Raw genomic sequence first — 14,764 nt, 5'->3', positions numbered from 1 at the left:
TAGCCGCAGGTGGAAACACGTTGATTTCCCAGTTGTTAAAAACTGTAGTCGGTGAACGAGAAACTTGCTTGACAAGAAGCAGTTTGGTTTACAGTTCCAGATTCTAGCTCAACTAAGAATATCTGAAATTCGCCGATGATCTTCCATGCAGTATCGTCTCAGTCAGCTGGCAGTATCGTAGTGCTGTAAACTTGACACGTTTTTGTGATCAGTTATCTTTATGATTGGTTGTGGTGGAAGCCGGCTTTCAACTAGTATTTGGGTATATTTCCCATCCACTGAATAATATCGTCAGCCGTTATCGAAGCACATACCCAAATTACACGCGTTGTTTGTAAACAGAAAGTAGATCCAGGAAATAGACGCATACTAGTATTTGGTAAACGAGCCCGGGCATGATATGGAAAATTATTGCACAGGTCGCGCATCAGGATTGCCTAATCGTTACGAGGCCGGGCAATACAAGGTATATGATATATACCAGGGAAGTCATTTTAGACTAGAAGACGGCTTAATTATCAGAAAACGATAACGCCTGAAAAATATTTCTGCGTCAATAAAATCCTGCAAGGCCACCAGAAATAGTGTCCCCTCATCGGCAACTCACACCTCATAATGTGACTTATATGAATAAACGCCAATACTAGTGATAAAGACCAAATTAAAACGTGATATCGGTGATGCAGTAGTGAGCATGCGATTTGGTCATTTTAAAAGAGACGTAACAGAGTCGTCTTCGTCATCTAAACTGATAGTCTAGACAACACTGCGTTGAGCACAAAATTTGATACATCACTTGTTCAACAACTACAGGAATTTCCCCGAGTGTTTCTGAATTAAGCGAGTAATTCTTATCTTTTATTGCGCTTAACGTCACGGGTTGGTACGTAGAGACAGAGCAATAGAAATCTGAGTCCAAGAATGATTGACGGCTTTGGGACTCCTTATGTGTTGATTGATTGGAGAATGAAAATGCATTCAAGCATTTGAAATATGGCCGTGATGATGAACAAAGAGGCGTTGTGACTTTTTTGACAACTAGCTTTATGATGATGTTTATCATCGACATTCAAAGTTTTAAATTACCATCCATATAAATGCAGACACCACAGTGAGAAAAAAAGAACTCAAAATCACGACTAAATAGTAGAGATGTTAGAAGTGTTTCTTGGGTTGGTCTGCATACCCAGTGTTTTTTTATCAGAACCCGGTGCTGCCGCATCTGGGAAAGGAAAGATCAATAGAAGAATTAGGCAATGTCTTTCGTATTAAAACAAATTAAATGGACGTAATATTGAAGACAAAACCTCTCAGCTACAGTGACGAATTCACTGCACAACCTAATACCCATTAGCTGCTTACTACAAATCTCGGAGCGGACATCCGGACATTTTCACCGCATGGCAACCATCACGGTGAAAACAAAGGCCGAAAACTCTCCGAAAACGTATGGATGGTTGTTGAGACTCCCCTGAATAGTGTAATAAAATTACCACTGCACGTATAACGCATATAAATTTGATTGTTCAGGGTTACTTCAAAGTTGAGTTCCTGAGGCTGTTGTTTTCTCGAATCATGATTTTCACCGGCTTTTCGCTCGGCGTTCCGCTTTTCTCAGCAGCTTGCACTGAGCCCATAGAAATTCTACATGGTACAGTGGTGCGCGTCTTAGCAACGTGGAACGTCTTGTGACGTAGCTCCGCCCCATAAGGATACGCTAAAATTGAAAGGCTTGTTAATTCCCGGCTTTACTCGCCGTACTTGGCACTGCCTAGTAACTGACCTATTGCTTTTTCAAGGGTTTAGTCATGTATTGTAATTTATTTACATTACAGTGTGTAGAACGTGATCAAGGTGACTGACTCGTAGTTGATTTTCGAGAGCTTTTCTCGCTGTCAATTTTGATTAATTTTCACTGACATTGTGTATTTCTGATGAAATAAGAAATATTGGATGCATTTTAGCTGATATTTATACCCACTGAAAAAGGATACTTCTGCTGAAAGAGGGTTCGGCAAACAGGCCCGGAACCTCAGCAGGGAGTGGATGGATATAGCGAGAACTCTGTCAAATGTCTGGGAACTAACAAATACATAACAAATTTTATTGGATAGTTGTATTATGGTTGCCCAATGAGAGACGGATTGACATGGTCCTGTTTCAATTACGTTCCCGTTGTGGGCGCTTGTACTTAATCGTTTTCTGAGACCTGAGAACCTAACGCAAACGAAATTAGAACAACACGTTACGTTTCTGTTACGTACGCAAATCTTAAACTCTCTATATCGGCATCACTAAACTGTATGGACTTACCACCCCCAAAATGTGCACCGTTTAGTAATAGTTGTGTGATGAATTTATTTTTGCGTATCTGTTGATCGACTTAATTAGTTGATTGCGAGTGACTGTGTTATGTCTGGCATCGTTTAGGCCATTTGAGGTTCTGGACGGAACTCGACTCAGTGATTTGGAATAATTAGGAGATAACCGTCGCTATTCGGACTACTATTTCTGACAGTTGGTATTCGCAATTATTACCAAACGCTTCAGCGTGGTATTAAGATTTTGTTTTCAGGCTTGGGTGGTACCAAGGTGGAAAATGGTTGCACATATGGGGGGTAATTCCTGGAATTGCAATAGAGAGGGTTCAGGCCGAAATACATATATATAGTGTTTCCATGTTTCGTCTGATATTTCTGTGGTATTCTGCTGCTGTAAATAATGCAAGATTTGTTCCGAAATTCAGTGTGTTGTGTGCACTCCAGGGTTATCCGTTTTTTTGCTCAAAACACCCCTATTTTTTAATGGCAGAGTCGAATAGTTTCACTCCCACTGGGAAATCTGCATTGTTACTTGAATGAGAGCTAACTAAACACATTTTCCAGACCGGCGAAAGTGTATGCAACAGCCAATTTTAACAGCCTGTCACGTGATTTTAGTCTGAATGTCAACATCAAAAGAGGCTAATCCATTTACGCAGGTATAACTGGGAATAGAATATGTGAGGGATTGTATCAACAGAGATGTGTATAATGAAAAGTAACATCTATCCTTCTTTTGCATCGCTGAGCATTTCTGTTTTAGTATACTGGTTTGAAAATGTTGAATTTGCATAATTTGCAATGTGTTTTTTTTTACTGAAACTCCCCTATTGATCGAATCCCGGGTTTGAAAGAGAACGGCACACCACGTGATTCATTTGAATACAATGGTGAAGGCACGCAAGCATGACTTACATTGTCAGCAGTAGTCGCTGAGCTTCACGCTACAACTTCACTTGTGATGTTGCTTGTTAGCCGTGGATTGAATTAATCTTGATTACCGGTTAAAATGTTGCTTATTTGGCGTTGGTGATCTTTATTTGGAACTGGGTAACGTCGCCAGCAGAAACCTCCTGGGATTTTGATGTTGATGGTTGCGCCTCCATGGCAATCGCTAATTTTACTGCGGGTGGATCTTCCAAGAGCCCTTCGGGGTTTATAAAACTCATTCAACATACATAAAGTTCTCTCAATCGTAGTAGTCCATGTGATGTACACCTAATATGCCAAACATGTTGCTGAACGATTTTGCCAATGAAAACAAGCCGGTTGGCGATCCACTCCACTAAAAAAAAAACTAGCAATATGTTTTCGGCTGTTGCCATGGTAGGACATGAACGTGAAGCTAACGTCCGTTTATAACTAAAACCGGGCACCGTATACAAAGTTCGCAAAAAAACATTCAGTCCTTAGGAGTCATTTTATTTTATTGCTAGGACGTATGCTGTTGTTAGGGATTGGTCAGTTACTTCGGCCTGGGGTGGATCAGTAGGGGGGTTACCCTGTTTTTGATTTTGCGAATGGGGGGGTCACCCTGTTTTCCACAATTCACACACGCGCTTATGCATATATTTTTTTAATTTTATTTCAGAACAATAGATTACAAAGTTAATCGTACAAATGTGTTCTTAATAATAACTATTACCCATATTGCCTATAAATTTGTTGATGCAAAAAATGTTATAGGCTAAATATTTTGGGGTTGAAGTTGACAAATAACTAACAGATTATGCAATGCGGCAGAGCCCCATGCAATTATACAGTTAAGTTTTGAACACATCCCAAGTCAATGTGATATCAGATTATTTTATTTAAAGTCTGAAGTCACCATTGTATAAGATATTTACTGGATTTATCCAATTGTAGCTGGAGACGGAAAAACACAGCAATTAGTACAAAGAGCAGTGACAGTTTTTGTTCAATCTGATTAAAATAAGATCCTGGTTGGCTTAATTTTTTTTAATTTTTTTTTATATAATTATCATTTATTTTAATTATTTACTATAATTATTATTATTTATTTTAATTATTTTTTAACGTTACAATTATTTTGCTGCAAGAATGGTTTTGTTCGTGAAAGCCACCTGGATCTGAACAACCCGCATAGGAACTCTCGTTCCAGTCTCACAATTTACGAGAAAAACAGCAGCCAATCAAATTCGTTGTAACATGTGTAAGATTACGCGAGTGGTTTTGTTATGGTCGCCATTTTGTTTTTCGTCAGCGTGAAGATTTCGGAGTTATTGGTAAGTACACAGTCCCTCTATCTATCCCTCTATGATAGAGGGACTGTGGTAAGTATATTGTGTATTTATAGATTCGTTTCTTGGTAAAAAAAATAAACGACAGACAACTTTAGTCAACTGACAGTGTATGTTTGACATGATATTGTGAAAATTGAAGCAATTTTGTTTGTATTCATTTGTAATGATGGATCTCAATCAATCACTTTTTGTTATTTTGCGTCGGAGGTTAACTGCAGTTCTGTAGCTCGCTTAGTTTCGCTGTCGGGTATTTCGTTCGTCGTGGTGTTAACGCGAAATCAGAGAGCTACAGTTCTATCCTATGCGAGTTGCTCTATTTTATCGACCTGAAATCAGATCGGGCAGAAACAGCAGTTTTTTTCATTATTTTCGCCTCAAGTTTCTACTGTCGATGGGTTCCGAAACTTTTTCATCAATTATTTTGAGGACGATGGTCCGAAATTGGTCGTTTTCACGACGAAAACCGTGGAAAACTACAGCGAAATCCCTGTGTTTGCCGCTATAATTGAATAATTTATCGTGACGTAACGTGAATAGGAGCTGCAAATACAAATGAACTAATTTTTAATTTTGTTTCTTTTAGTTTCAGATTGTTTCTGTTTGTTAGCTACTATGTCGTATGTAGTTTTGGTTTAAAAAAAAGAGTTTTTGAATAAAGCTGGAAACCTTGCCAGTGGATACACCAGAAAAAAGATTCTCCGGAATACAGATGAAATTATTGGATTGAAAAATGGTTGGCTGTGCCCAGCAGAGCTGGTGTGATTGTTTTTAGCCAGTTAGAATCAGTTAAAATAAAATGCAGTTGTATTGTCAACAAGGATCACCCCCTAGGTACATGGTTTTATAGTTCTAAATGTGTGTAGGGAACAAAATATAAAACTGTTTTCACAGCAATTAAGACACATTGGCAATTGTCAATATTTTATTAAAAATAATATAACTGATGTCTCTGTACATGTACATTTTGTATTCCCAGCATGGGGACAGATCCAATAAAAGAAAAGTTGTACTACAAGTAATAATTCATATGCAAGACAGAGCTTTTAACTACAATTTCTGTAGTCAATCACAAATAACATGTCTGACTCATACTGAGGAAAAAATGGGTAAAAAAAGGTTTTACAAATTTAATTAGTTATTTATTATTGAAGTTTGTCAAAATCTACTTGGCATCGTATCAACATTTGATTACAAATATCCCCAAAATAAGAATTTTCACATTCAGAGATATTTGTTTGAATCTGTTGGATAACAAATACAGATCCTCATGTCACACTTGTAAATTGTGATCAATTCTCGTTCACCAATGAATAACATTATGAAAATGCTTCTTCAAATGTTTTTAATCAGATGACAATGAAATACAAATACAATGCCAATCTGATTATACCAACTTCACACTGCTATTATCAATGGCACATTCAGTCCTCTTTACCAGTGCTTGATAAGCTATTCTCAATTATTGCATCAGACTCTATACTGTCACTGCTAACACTATCACTATCTGCACAGTAATGAATAAGATGTCTTTCAATATAACTACTCTCATCTTTGCCATGTCCACATGAACACTTAGATACACAAATATCACAACAACTGTGATATAATACTTTGTCTTTCAATTGATTTATTTCCAAACTTGAAGCAAAATCTTCATAAAGTTTCACTCGTCTGCATACATTTGTGTTTCTTAAGTATGATACAAAATAACGGAATGAGATGGTTTGTCATCTCTCCCAAATTCCTGTACATACAACTCTATTATCAAATGAATATCATGATGAAAATTTTTCATATCAATTAATACCCATTCTAAGAGCTATTGTACAAAAAATAATATGCAACTCTGTATGTGACACTTTCATCATTTCTTTTAAGTGAGACTCTTATACTACAGAATCAGTTTCGCTGTGGTACATCCCAATGTAAGAAATTGAGGCAGGATATTCTTCAAAGTAATCATATAATCTAGATGTATAATCAAGTGATAAACAGTAAAAAGTTGAGGGGATATCACATACAATTTTCAAAACACCATATATAACATTAGCCTTATTGGGACAAACATTTATATTATTACAGTCTGAAATGGAGCCTGTCCTTGATCTGTGACTGTAACAATGCACATCAGGAAAATAGAATCATAGTTCTCTTAAATAGGAAAAATACTCTCTAAGTGCACATTCCTGCTCCTTGCGTATGCCTTTGTTACTTTGAGCAATAGTCTGCTTTCCCCTGTAAAGAGCAAAAATGAAGATACTCAATATGTGTTTACACAACACTTATTTTAATATAGATACTGGTAATTCATTTTTCCTCTGTCTTAGGGGCTTGAGGATTTGAAACTTGGAAGGAGTGTGAACAAATTTTTGTAAAGCATTAAATAATTAATAATGACATAACATCAGTACTGTCTATCTTTAAATAATCTCCACAATTGCGACAAAACATATGCAAGTTATTGCAGCTTCCTGTTGAATATTAAATGACTTCAATCGTTAATTGCGTGAGTATATCAAATTTTCAAACGCAATGTCCACACAAAAAACTACGAAACGTTCACAACAACACTGTCGGCGCCAACACCGCCATTTGACCTTTTGACCGTTTGACGAAAATCAAAATAATGACAAATACTGCAATAAATTTGTTCACTATGTATTCATATACATAGATATCGTAGACCAAAGTAGAAGATACTAAAAATGCTGTGACTCGAAAATTGGCCGACTTGAATGACATTACGAAAACACATAAAACAGATAAATGCGAGTGTGTTCTGAAATCTTCGGGTTAACATGTGTCAACCAACTAACAGCAAGTTATGCCAAGGCACGCATCCGAGAAGCTAAATACTAGTAGCCATCGAACGCAAAGTTACGCTGCAGGACAACAGCTACAAACAAGACAATATGCGAAGTATGCAAGGAGACAACGATTGTTTGTCAGTAACAATTACGAAATTCATCGAAACACGCATAAACCTACCTCGAACTTCACCTCTGCAGCAGTACATGTGTGGTCAGCCATTTTTTCATCTGGAGCCCTACGCTTGCGCAAAACATGAGTTTAACCGCTTTGTAAGACGCTCTGTGATTGGCTGAGTAAATTGCCTGGTTCTGGAACGAGAGTTCCTATGCGGGTTGTTCAGATCCCGGTGGCTTTCACGAACAAAACCATTCTTGCAGAAAAATAATTGTAACGTCAAAAATAATTAAAATAAATAATAATAATAGTAAATAAATAAAATAAATAATAATTATAGTATTTATATATAAAAAAAAATTAAAAAAAAATTAAGCCAACCAGGATCTTATTTTAATCAGATTGGTTTTTGTTCAGCAAATCAAAAAAGTTAAATGGATTCATGTATATAAATAAATATTTTTTTTGTTTTTTTAACTTTTAAATATGCATATTTTGCTCTGTAAAATACCAAAATCCAACACAAATTTATACAAAAATCAAAGTGTCCTTTGTTTTCATAAGCACAGACTGTGCTTCAGGTGTAAAGCTTTCCTGGTCTATAAGATATGAAATATATATTAAATCCAAATTAGTTTTCAAACCGCCTAGATTCAAATCCTCTTTTCCTATCTTATAAGGGCGTTTATCAAGTGAGTACTCCACAGCTTTGTTTTTATTTACTATCTTTAGCAGCATAGATTTCCCTACTTCCTGCAGTCTTTTCTGTAGTCGTTTTTTGGCTTTATGCTTCCTCTCCCCTCCTAAGTTGACTGGTCTATTAAATGCAAACACTAAAAATTACGGCAAACCAGGATATTTTCAATGCACATCATACATTTTGTAATCATGTCAGAGCCAAAACTGTTAATGTTTCTTTGTTTTTCGGGGGGGGGGGGGGGTCAGCATGTTTTAAAATATAATGTTAGGGGTCGCCCACTTTTTTTATTGATAGGGGTGGGTCAACTGAGATTTACAGCTGACAAAATGGAATCTGCCGCCCCCCCAGGCCAGAGTAACTGAACAATCCCTTAAATTGATTATTTCCAACCGATAGTATTTTCTAGATTGCAGGCAGCATTTACAGTTCATTCAAAGTTCAAAGTTGCGTCGGGATTACGTTGATACAGTGTAACAATGTCGGCGTCGGTGATCTCTTACCGGTGTGCAACGTAGCCAAAATAAAAGGCATGAATACAAGACTAGTGGGAGGTAATAAATTTGGGGTCGAAAGTATTCAAAAAACAGTTTTTGGCTGTTGCCATGGTAGCTGTGGACCAGGATTGTTTTGCCAATTAGTGACGGTACGACCTGCCTGTCAATTATAAACAAAATTAGCCAAGCCAAAAAAAATCTCAGTAAATTGTTGCCCACACTCAAGCGGATTAGAATGAGCTACGTCCATGCTTTTTAATCATAAAAATGTATGAGTGATACATTTGGCGTGAAGGTATTAAAAAATTCAGTTGTTGGCTGTTTCCATGGAAACGGTGGTCAGAATTTGTTTTCAGATTTTACCAATAGTAACTTTGTGCCCACACTCAAGCTGAGCAAAATGAGCTATGTCTGAGGTGTTTTATCCAAAATTTGTAGGAGATACATTTCCTGATAACTAGAGTGAAGGTGTGACCTACCTGCTAAGTTTGAGCGAAATCGGCCAAGCCAAACAAATCACAGAAGAATTAATACGTGAAAACACTAGAAATCACACACACACACAGATACACAAAATTAAAGTGATTTTAAGGGCAATCCAAGTGGAGCGAATCGCCAATACCATGTTCATTTGCATATTGACCGTGAAAATACCAAAAACATCATTGCATGGGTGATATGCAAATTAGTTTTAGTCAAAATAAGTTACTGCTTAGAAGTACCATTACTGTTGTTCAAATTTCATTTCACTCGGCAAATATATTCATGTACCCAAACGTAAAATAAACTTCTAAATATTGTTTATTTCTGCTATGTTTCGAAAAACGCTACTCTTGAACGGACTACTTTATTCGCTCTCAGACCTCATTTGCATATGGGGTGTGGAAGTACCGATTTTGATTTCAGGGACGAATCAAAATAAACTGCAGTATATATGTAATAATGTGGAATACTTCCTTTCACTGTGAACATTTTTCCGCTAAAATAAATTCCAGTGAAAATGCCATTTCCCTCATACTCTATTGAGACTTGACACAGCACAGTGAAAATTTGATTCACACCGTATGCTTGAAAACTTTTCATCGAAAATAAATTAAGTGAAATTCTGTGTGATTTCATGAGAGTTGAAAATGAAAAAATTATATGACACCCAACCCTACCATTCCATACACAATGTAACCACACCTCAAAAACATCCTTTCACCAGTGTATTCTATTTGAATTCAGGAGAAATTTAAATAAACAAATTATATGACAACGAACTTAATTATAATTTCAACCTCTAGTTCAGCACTGATTAAATAAACTACCTCGTCTTTATGCCAACTTGAAGTTATTCAATGCCTACACCAGTGACTTCAAAATCTTTGTTTCAATTCCAGAAATTTCACTTGCTATTAATTGTATGGGAGTGCCAGTCTTTTATTTTCTATTGTAATGTCAATTTCTTGTGATTACTCGGAAAATGAAGCTGTAACCACAGACCACAGTGATGCAACTCAATCCTGGTATAAGCACCGGTTAGGCAGTCTTGAACTATGCATGTGAAGCCAGCTGAGAGGTATATCCAATCCTATAGATTTCTCATTGTTTGGTAACTATTTGCTGCAAATGCAAGAAAAATCAATATAAAAATATTACCCACACAGCATTCTACAGGTTACCTGTTAATATAGTGAATGATTAATCAAAAGATATGACGTGTTCAGTACTTAGTGTGATTGGCTTAATACTGCTTTGTAATTGGTTAAGGTTTTGAAAATGAATAAAGAGTTGGTCTTGGCGAGTACACGAGGACAGAGGCACTCTTGGAGAGTCTAGAGTCTGGTCTTGACGCAGTCCTGGAGAGTCTTGGGGCGAGTCTTGACGCAGTCTAGAGGCAGTCTTGGGTCAGCCTTGCGATAGTCTTGGGGACTTTTCGCCAGGGCGCTGTGTTTTATAGAGTGCTCGACTGACCGACTAAGACGAGAGTTGAAACGTATTTTGTTGTGTGCGTCTATTTGACTGTAAAGTTTAAGTGACTTCCCCGATCCCGTACCTCAAAGGAACGTGACATAGAGATGAGACGAGATTCCCCCCTGGCACGTATTGGAGAACACAGAGGAGAGGACTTCCCCCTGATAGTTGAACAAATGTGGAAATAGTAATTTTCTAATGCATATATACCCTCTCTTTTTTGTTTCTTTTGTAGTATTGTCAGCAGGAATTCTTCAAGGTACTTTTTATCACAAAGACTCACCAAGGTAAGTGCAGTCACATCTGAACATAATTATATATAGTATATATAGAGTGCTATATATACTAACGGGAGTGATAAATATAGTTTTTGACATTATATATCTCCAATCCGAACTCCGGGAAACGAAAAACCTAAATATGACACTTTTGAATAATGTGTGAACTGTAAATTCTAAATTCTACTACTTATACTATTTTTTGATTGAATTTCTTATAGTTATCTCAATTTCGGGGGCATTGGGGCCATAATAGGACACGAGATGACACATGCTGTTGATGCTGGTAAGTTATATAGGCTACGAGGATACTAACGTTAGTTAACGTAATGTGTGGAGTTTTAGTAAACGTCCGAGGCTCTATTTTTAAATGGCGGATGAGGACGTTGTGTCCTTCACTTAAAGCTGGGGATTCGACACCTGCGCATGCGTCAAATGGTCATAGCGTGTCATTGTTTACAGACAAGCGTCTACCCATGAGCCATTGCGTACTCAGCTCGTGTTGTTATCGTCGCTTGGGATTCAATTCCCGCGCGTGCGCAGGTGACGACCCTCCCGCTTTAATTCACGTGAGAACAACCTAGTTCCGATAAAAGGTCCTCTTCTAGTAATTTGAGAACAAAAACAACTAGCGTACTGGTACTGTTTGAAACAAAATAAGAGCATTTTCCCAAAAAACTGATATCGGTGGGTACAAAGAAACTAGTAACGGGTAGTGTTTGAGACTAAGAGTACTTTACCAAGAAACGCTGTAGAAAAATCACCGGCTTTCGAATGTTAGCGGACTGAATAATAGCCACGGCCCGAAAATGGTTTTACATATAATATATTGCCATATTGAATTTTTAAATTAACGTTGTCTCTTTATCTCTTAGGCGGTCGGATGTACAACAGTAGTGGCAACTACATGAAGTGGTGGAGTAATAGCTCTATACAGGCCTACGTTAAGTTGGAAAACTGCTTTTTGAAACAATATTCTACCTATAGGGTCGAGGAATGCAATATTAATGTAAGCTCGTTCTCTTTTTCGTACATAATACGGTAAATCAACACAATAAATGTAGCACAGTTTACGTTATTCACAACCAACAATCCATACAATTTGTGTCGTCCCTATGAGTAGCAATTTAAACACCGGAACACAGTGCTTACTTCGCGTAATAAATGGGGGCAGCCAAATCAAAGATGGCTGCAGGCGGAGCACCGATGAAGACATGCATGTGACATTGTATAAATCAGCGGCAAGTTGATATTGGCATTCTTCTCTACTCAGTGGTATAGGGATATTTTGGTCGAGATGAATTGTAAGATTGTAATTATATGTATTTACAGCTGAACAGCCACAAGACATTGGGAGAAAACATTGCTGACAATGCAGGTCTCAAGGCAGCATACATGGTAAGATACATGAAAGGACTGCAACTCTTTAACCTTGGTTCAAATGCAATGACTAATACATATTGAAATATTAGGGTATATTTAATGCTTCCACTCGTACCAGGACTCTCTTGAATTAGCCAATGAGCGTTCTATAATTGTTGTGGTTATAATCTGTATTCTGGTTATGGCATGGTAAATGACATCAAAATACCGACAACTCTGAATATGACAGTTACGTTTTCTGGCGCTCGTGGTTTCTATCATCCCATACCCATCACGCTTGGCCATGATTTCACTAGAACTTATTGCTCTGGCAATATGCTAGGGATGTGTCGCAGTATTTCGAGTTGATAAATCTGTATGTACACCTCTGTTGGAGTGAAAATTGGAATTGTTACACCTTATAAATATTAACAGACATGGACATGATAATTATGTTTGAAAACAAAATCCAAATATATATATATATATATTTAAGCCACTCACCTGAGTAATACACTCTCTCAATAAATCAAGCCCTTCAGTGAAATGGCACGTCTGTGACGTCATAGTGACGTGTATGGGTCAAAAATTTAGTTGTGTAGCCGTTTATCGCCTAGGAATCCTCATTGATGGGCGACTACAGATCCAAACGACGTCGACGATGGTTTCAATTTGAACAGGTACCGTGTCGTATAGATACTTATTGATTCATAGAAATTGAATTTACAGTCATCATGTGGTTTTTCTTAGGTTTTTTTCTAGCAAATAACTTGAGAGAGGTTCCCGATGTTTTGGAAAATGCTTACATTTTCAAAATAAGACTCTGAACTAGAGATATGTAGAAATAATACCATTCACGGTTACGCAGTTAGGACGGTTAGAAAATGATATTGTTCACAGGTGTGAATTAGTTTGAATTCAGGTTCATGCGCGTGTTCCAAATCATAACAAAACTCAATATTTGAATAATTATACATTAATTTTCAAACCTCAGGCATAAGTCAACATATGAGCCTACAAAACTTGACGCTAATAGTGACATGTGTATTGACCCTCTTTGGTTGCATTGTTTATTCAAATGTTTACTTAAAAAAAATGCGTAATGAAAAAAAATTGTTCCAGTTTCTCAACCTTTCTTCTAGTAACTATATTGCGGTGCGCAAATCACTAAAACTGAGCACAACGTTGTCTTGCATTGTGACGAATTGCGCAAGCGCAGAACGAATGTATTAAAGCGCGCGGAATGGGAACGCATGCTGAATCACAACAAGCACGAATACAATTTATCATAAATCACTGCAACATGATATTTGTAAGTGAAAATGGCATTGTGTATTATGGGCATTGAACGCCAAATTTAACTTGAAATAGCTTAAACATCCTTGTATGATTGTTTTGACATTTGCAAATATCAATCATCACGTTCCTCTACTTAAAACGTCGTCTGTATTGTTTAATACTTTGTACAGATCAATATGTATGACATATGTAAAACATACCGACAAATTTTAATTTATGCAAATATTGAAATGTATCTTCCCTTTCTTGTCGATTTTTTTCTTCAAATTATGCTAGTTATCACCGAATTTGCTCAAACTCATTTCATATTTTTTTAATATTAATAGCGTTTTCAAGCAATTATCAAGTCAATTTCATGAATAATATTTAATTTTAAAATCATATAACATAACATGTCTTGATCAATATCTTCATCATCTATTGACCCATTTAAAAAGTGTAATTAAAAGATGCATCTCATATTTAAGTACAGTATTACATTTATGGTTGAAGTGTTTATACCTTTGTGGTTGCATTTATTATCACACTCGTAATTAGGGTGTCATTACATTCATAGTTAATGTTATTAAATTTATTATTGTTATTAAATATATCGTTGCTACAGGGTTACAAGTTGTGGGTCAAAGACAATGGGGAAGAACCATGGATTCCTGGTTTGGGATTTTCCCCAGAACAACTGTTTTTCATTAATTTTGGGCAGGTTAGTGGCACAGAGCATCAGTTATTACATTTTACATATTTGATATTCCAGCATTGACCCAGATTAATCCCGTGACAAATTTCAAGCTTACAATTCCTATTACTGTGACCGTTTCGTTGTTGTTCGTCAGGTATGGTGCAGTAAATACACCGAACAAAGCGCTAGATATCAAGTCTTATTCGGTTCACACAGTCCAGGGAGGATCAGGTAAGTGTTTGTCACAATTGCAAGAAGGCGCATGCCACGTTAATACGACATATACAATGGTTCAAGGTTGCATATGAATATAAACGTACGCAAAGCTGAGTCAATCACACTACCCACACTACAGCACATATGCCGATGTGAATAATTGCTTGGTCTAAAATGACATTTGTGATTATTATACCTCATGACCATAACAGCCAATCAGATTCGCGTATTACAGGTAGACATATTCGTGTGTCGACTTGCTGCCAGATTCGT

The 14,764-nt window shown here is 36.9% G+C and overlaps 1 protein-coding gene and 1 long non-coding RNA gene across 3 annotated transcripts in view; both read left to right on the top strand.

The window, feature by feature from the left end:
- Positions 1–14,764, top strand: part of LOC144349976 (neprilysin-1-like) — a 45,944-nt gene that overhangs the window by 29,010 nt on the left and 2,170 nt on the right. For both annotated transcript variants that reach the window (XM_085490517.1, XM_078008336.2), the window contains 6 exons: positions 10,896–10,947; positions 11,160–11,224; positions 11,814–11,947; positions 12,271–12,336; positions 14,204–14,299; positions 14,430–14,506. In XM_085490517.1, the coding sequence (XP_085346643.1) occupies positions 10,896–10,947; positions 11,160–11,224; positions 11,814–11,947; positions 12,271–12,336; positions 14,204–14,299; positions 14,430–14,506 (490 nt within the window). The remainder of the gene's footprint in view (positions 1–10,895; positions 10,948–11,159; positions 11,225–11,813; positions 11,948–12,270; positions 12,337–14,203; positions 14,300–14,429; positions 14,507–14,764) is intronic.
- LOC146734028 (uncharacterized) lies at positions 945–6,987 on the top strand. Its single transcript, XR_014926575.1, has 2 exons — positions 945–4,567; positions 5,169–6,987. It is a non-coding gene; the product is annotated as an uncharacterized LOC146734028 (long non-coding RNA).

The sequence above is a fragment of the Saccoglossus kowalevskii genome, chromosome 15 (genome assembly GCF_978046115.1).
Source record: "Saccoglossus kowalevskii chromosome 15, keSacKowa6.1, whole genome shotgun sequence".
Taxonomy (NCBI): domain Eukaryota; kingdom Metazoa; phylum Hemichordata; class Enteropneusta; family Harrimaniidae; genus Saccoglossus; species Saccoglossus kowalevskii.
Note: the sequence above shows the minus strand (reverse complement) of the source record. Positions and strands in the feature narration are given on the sequence as shown.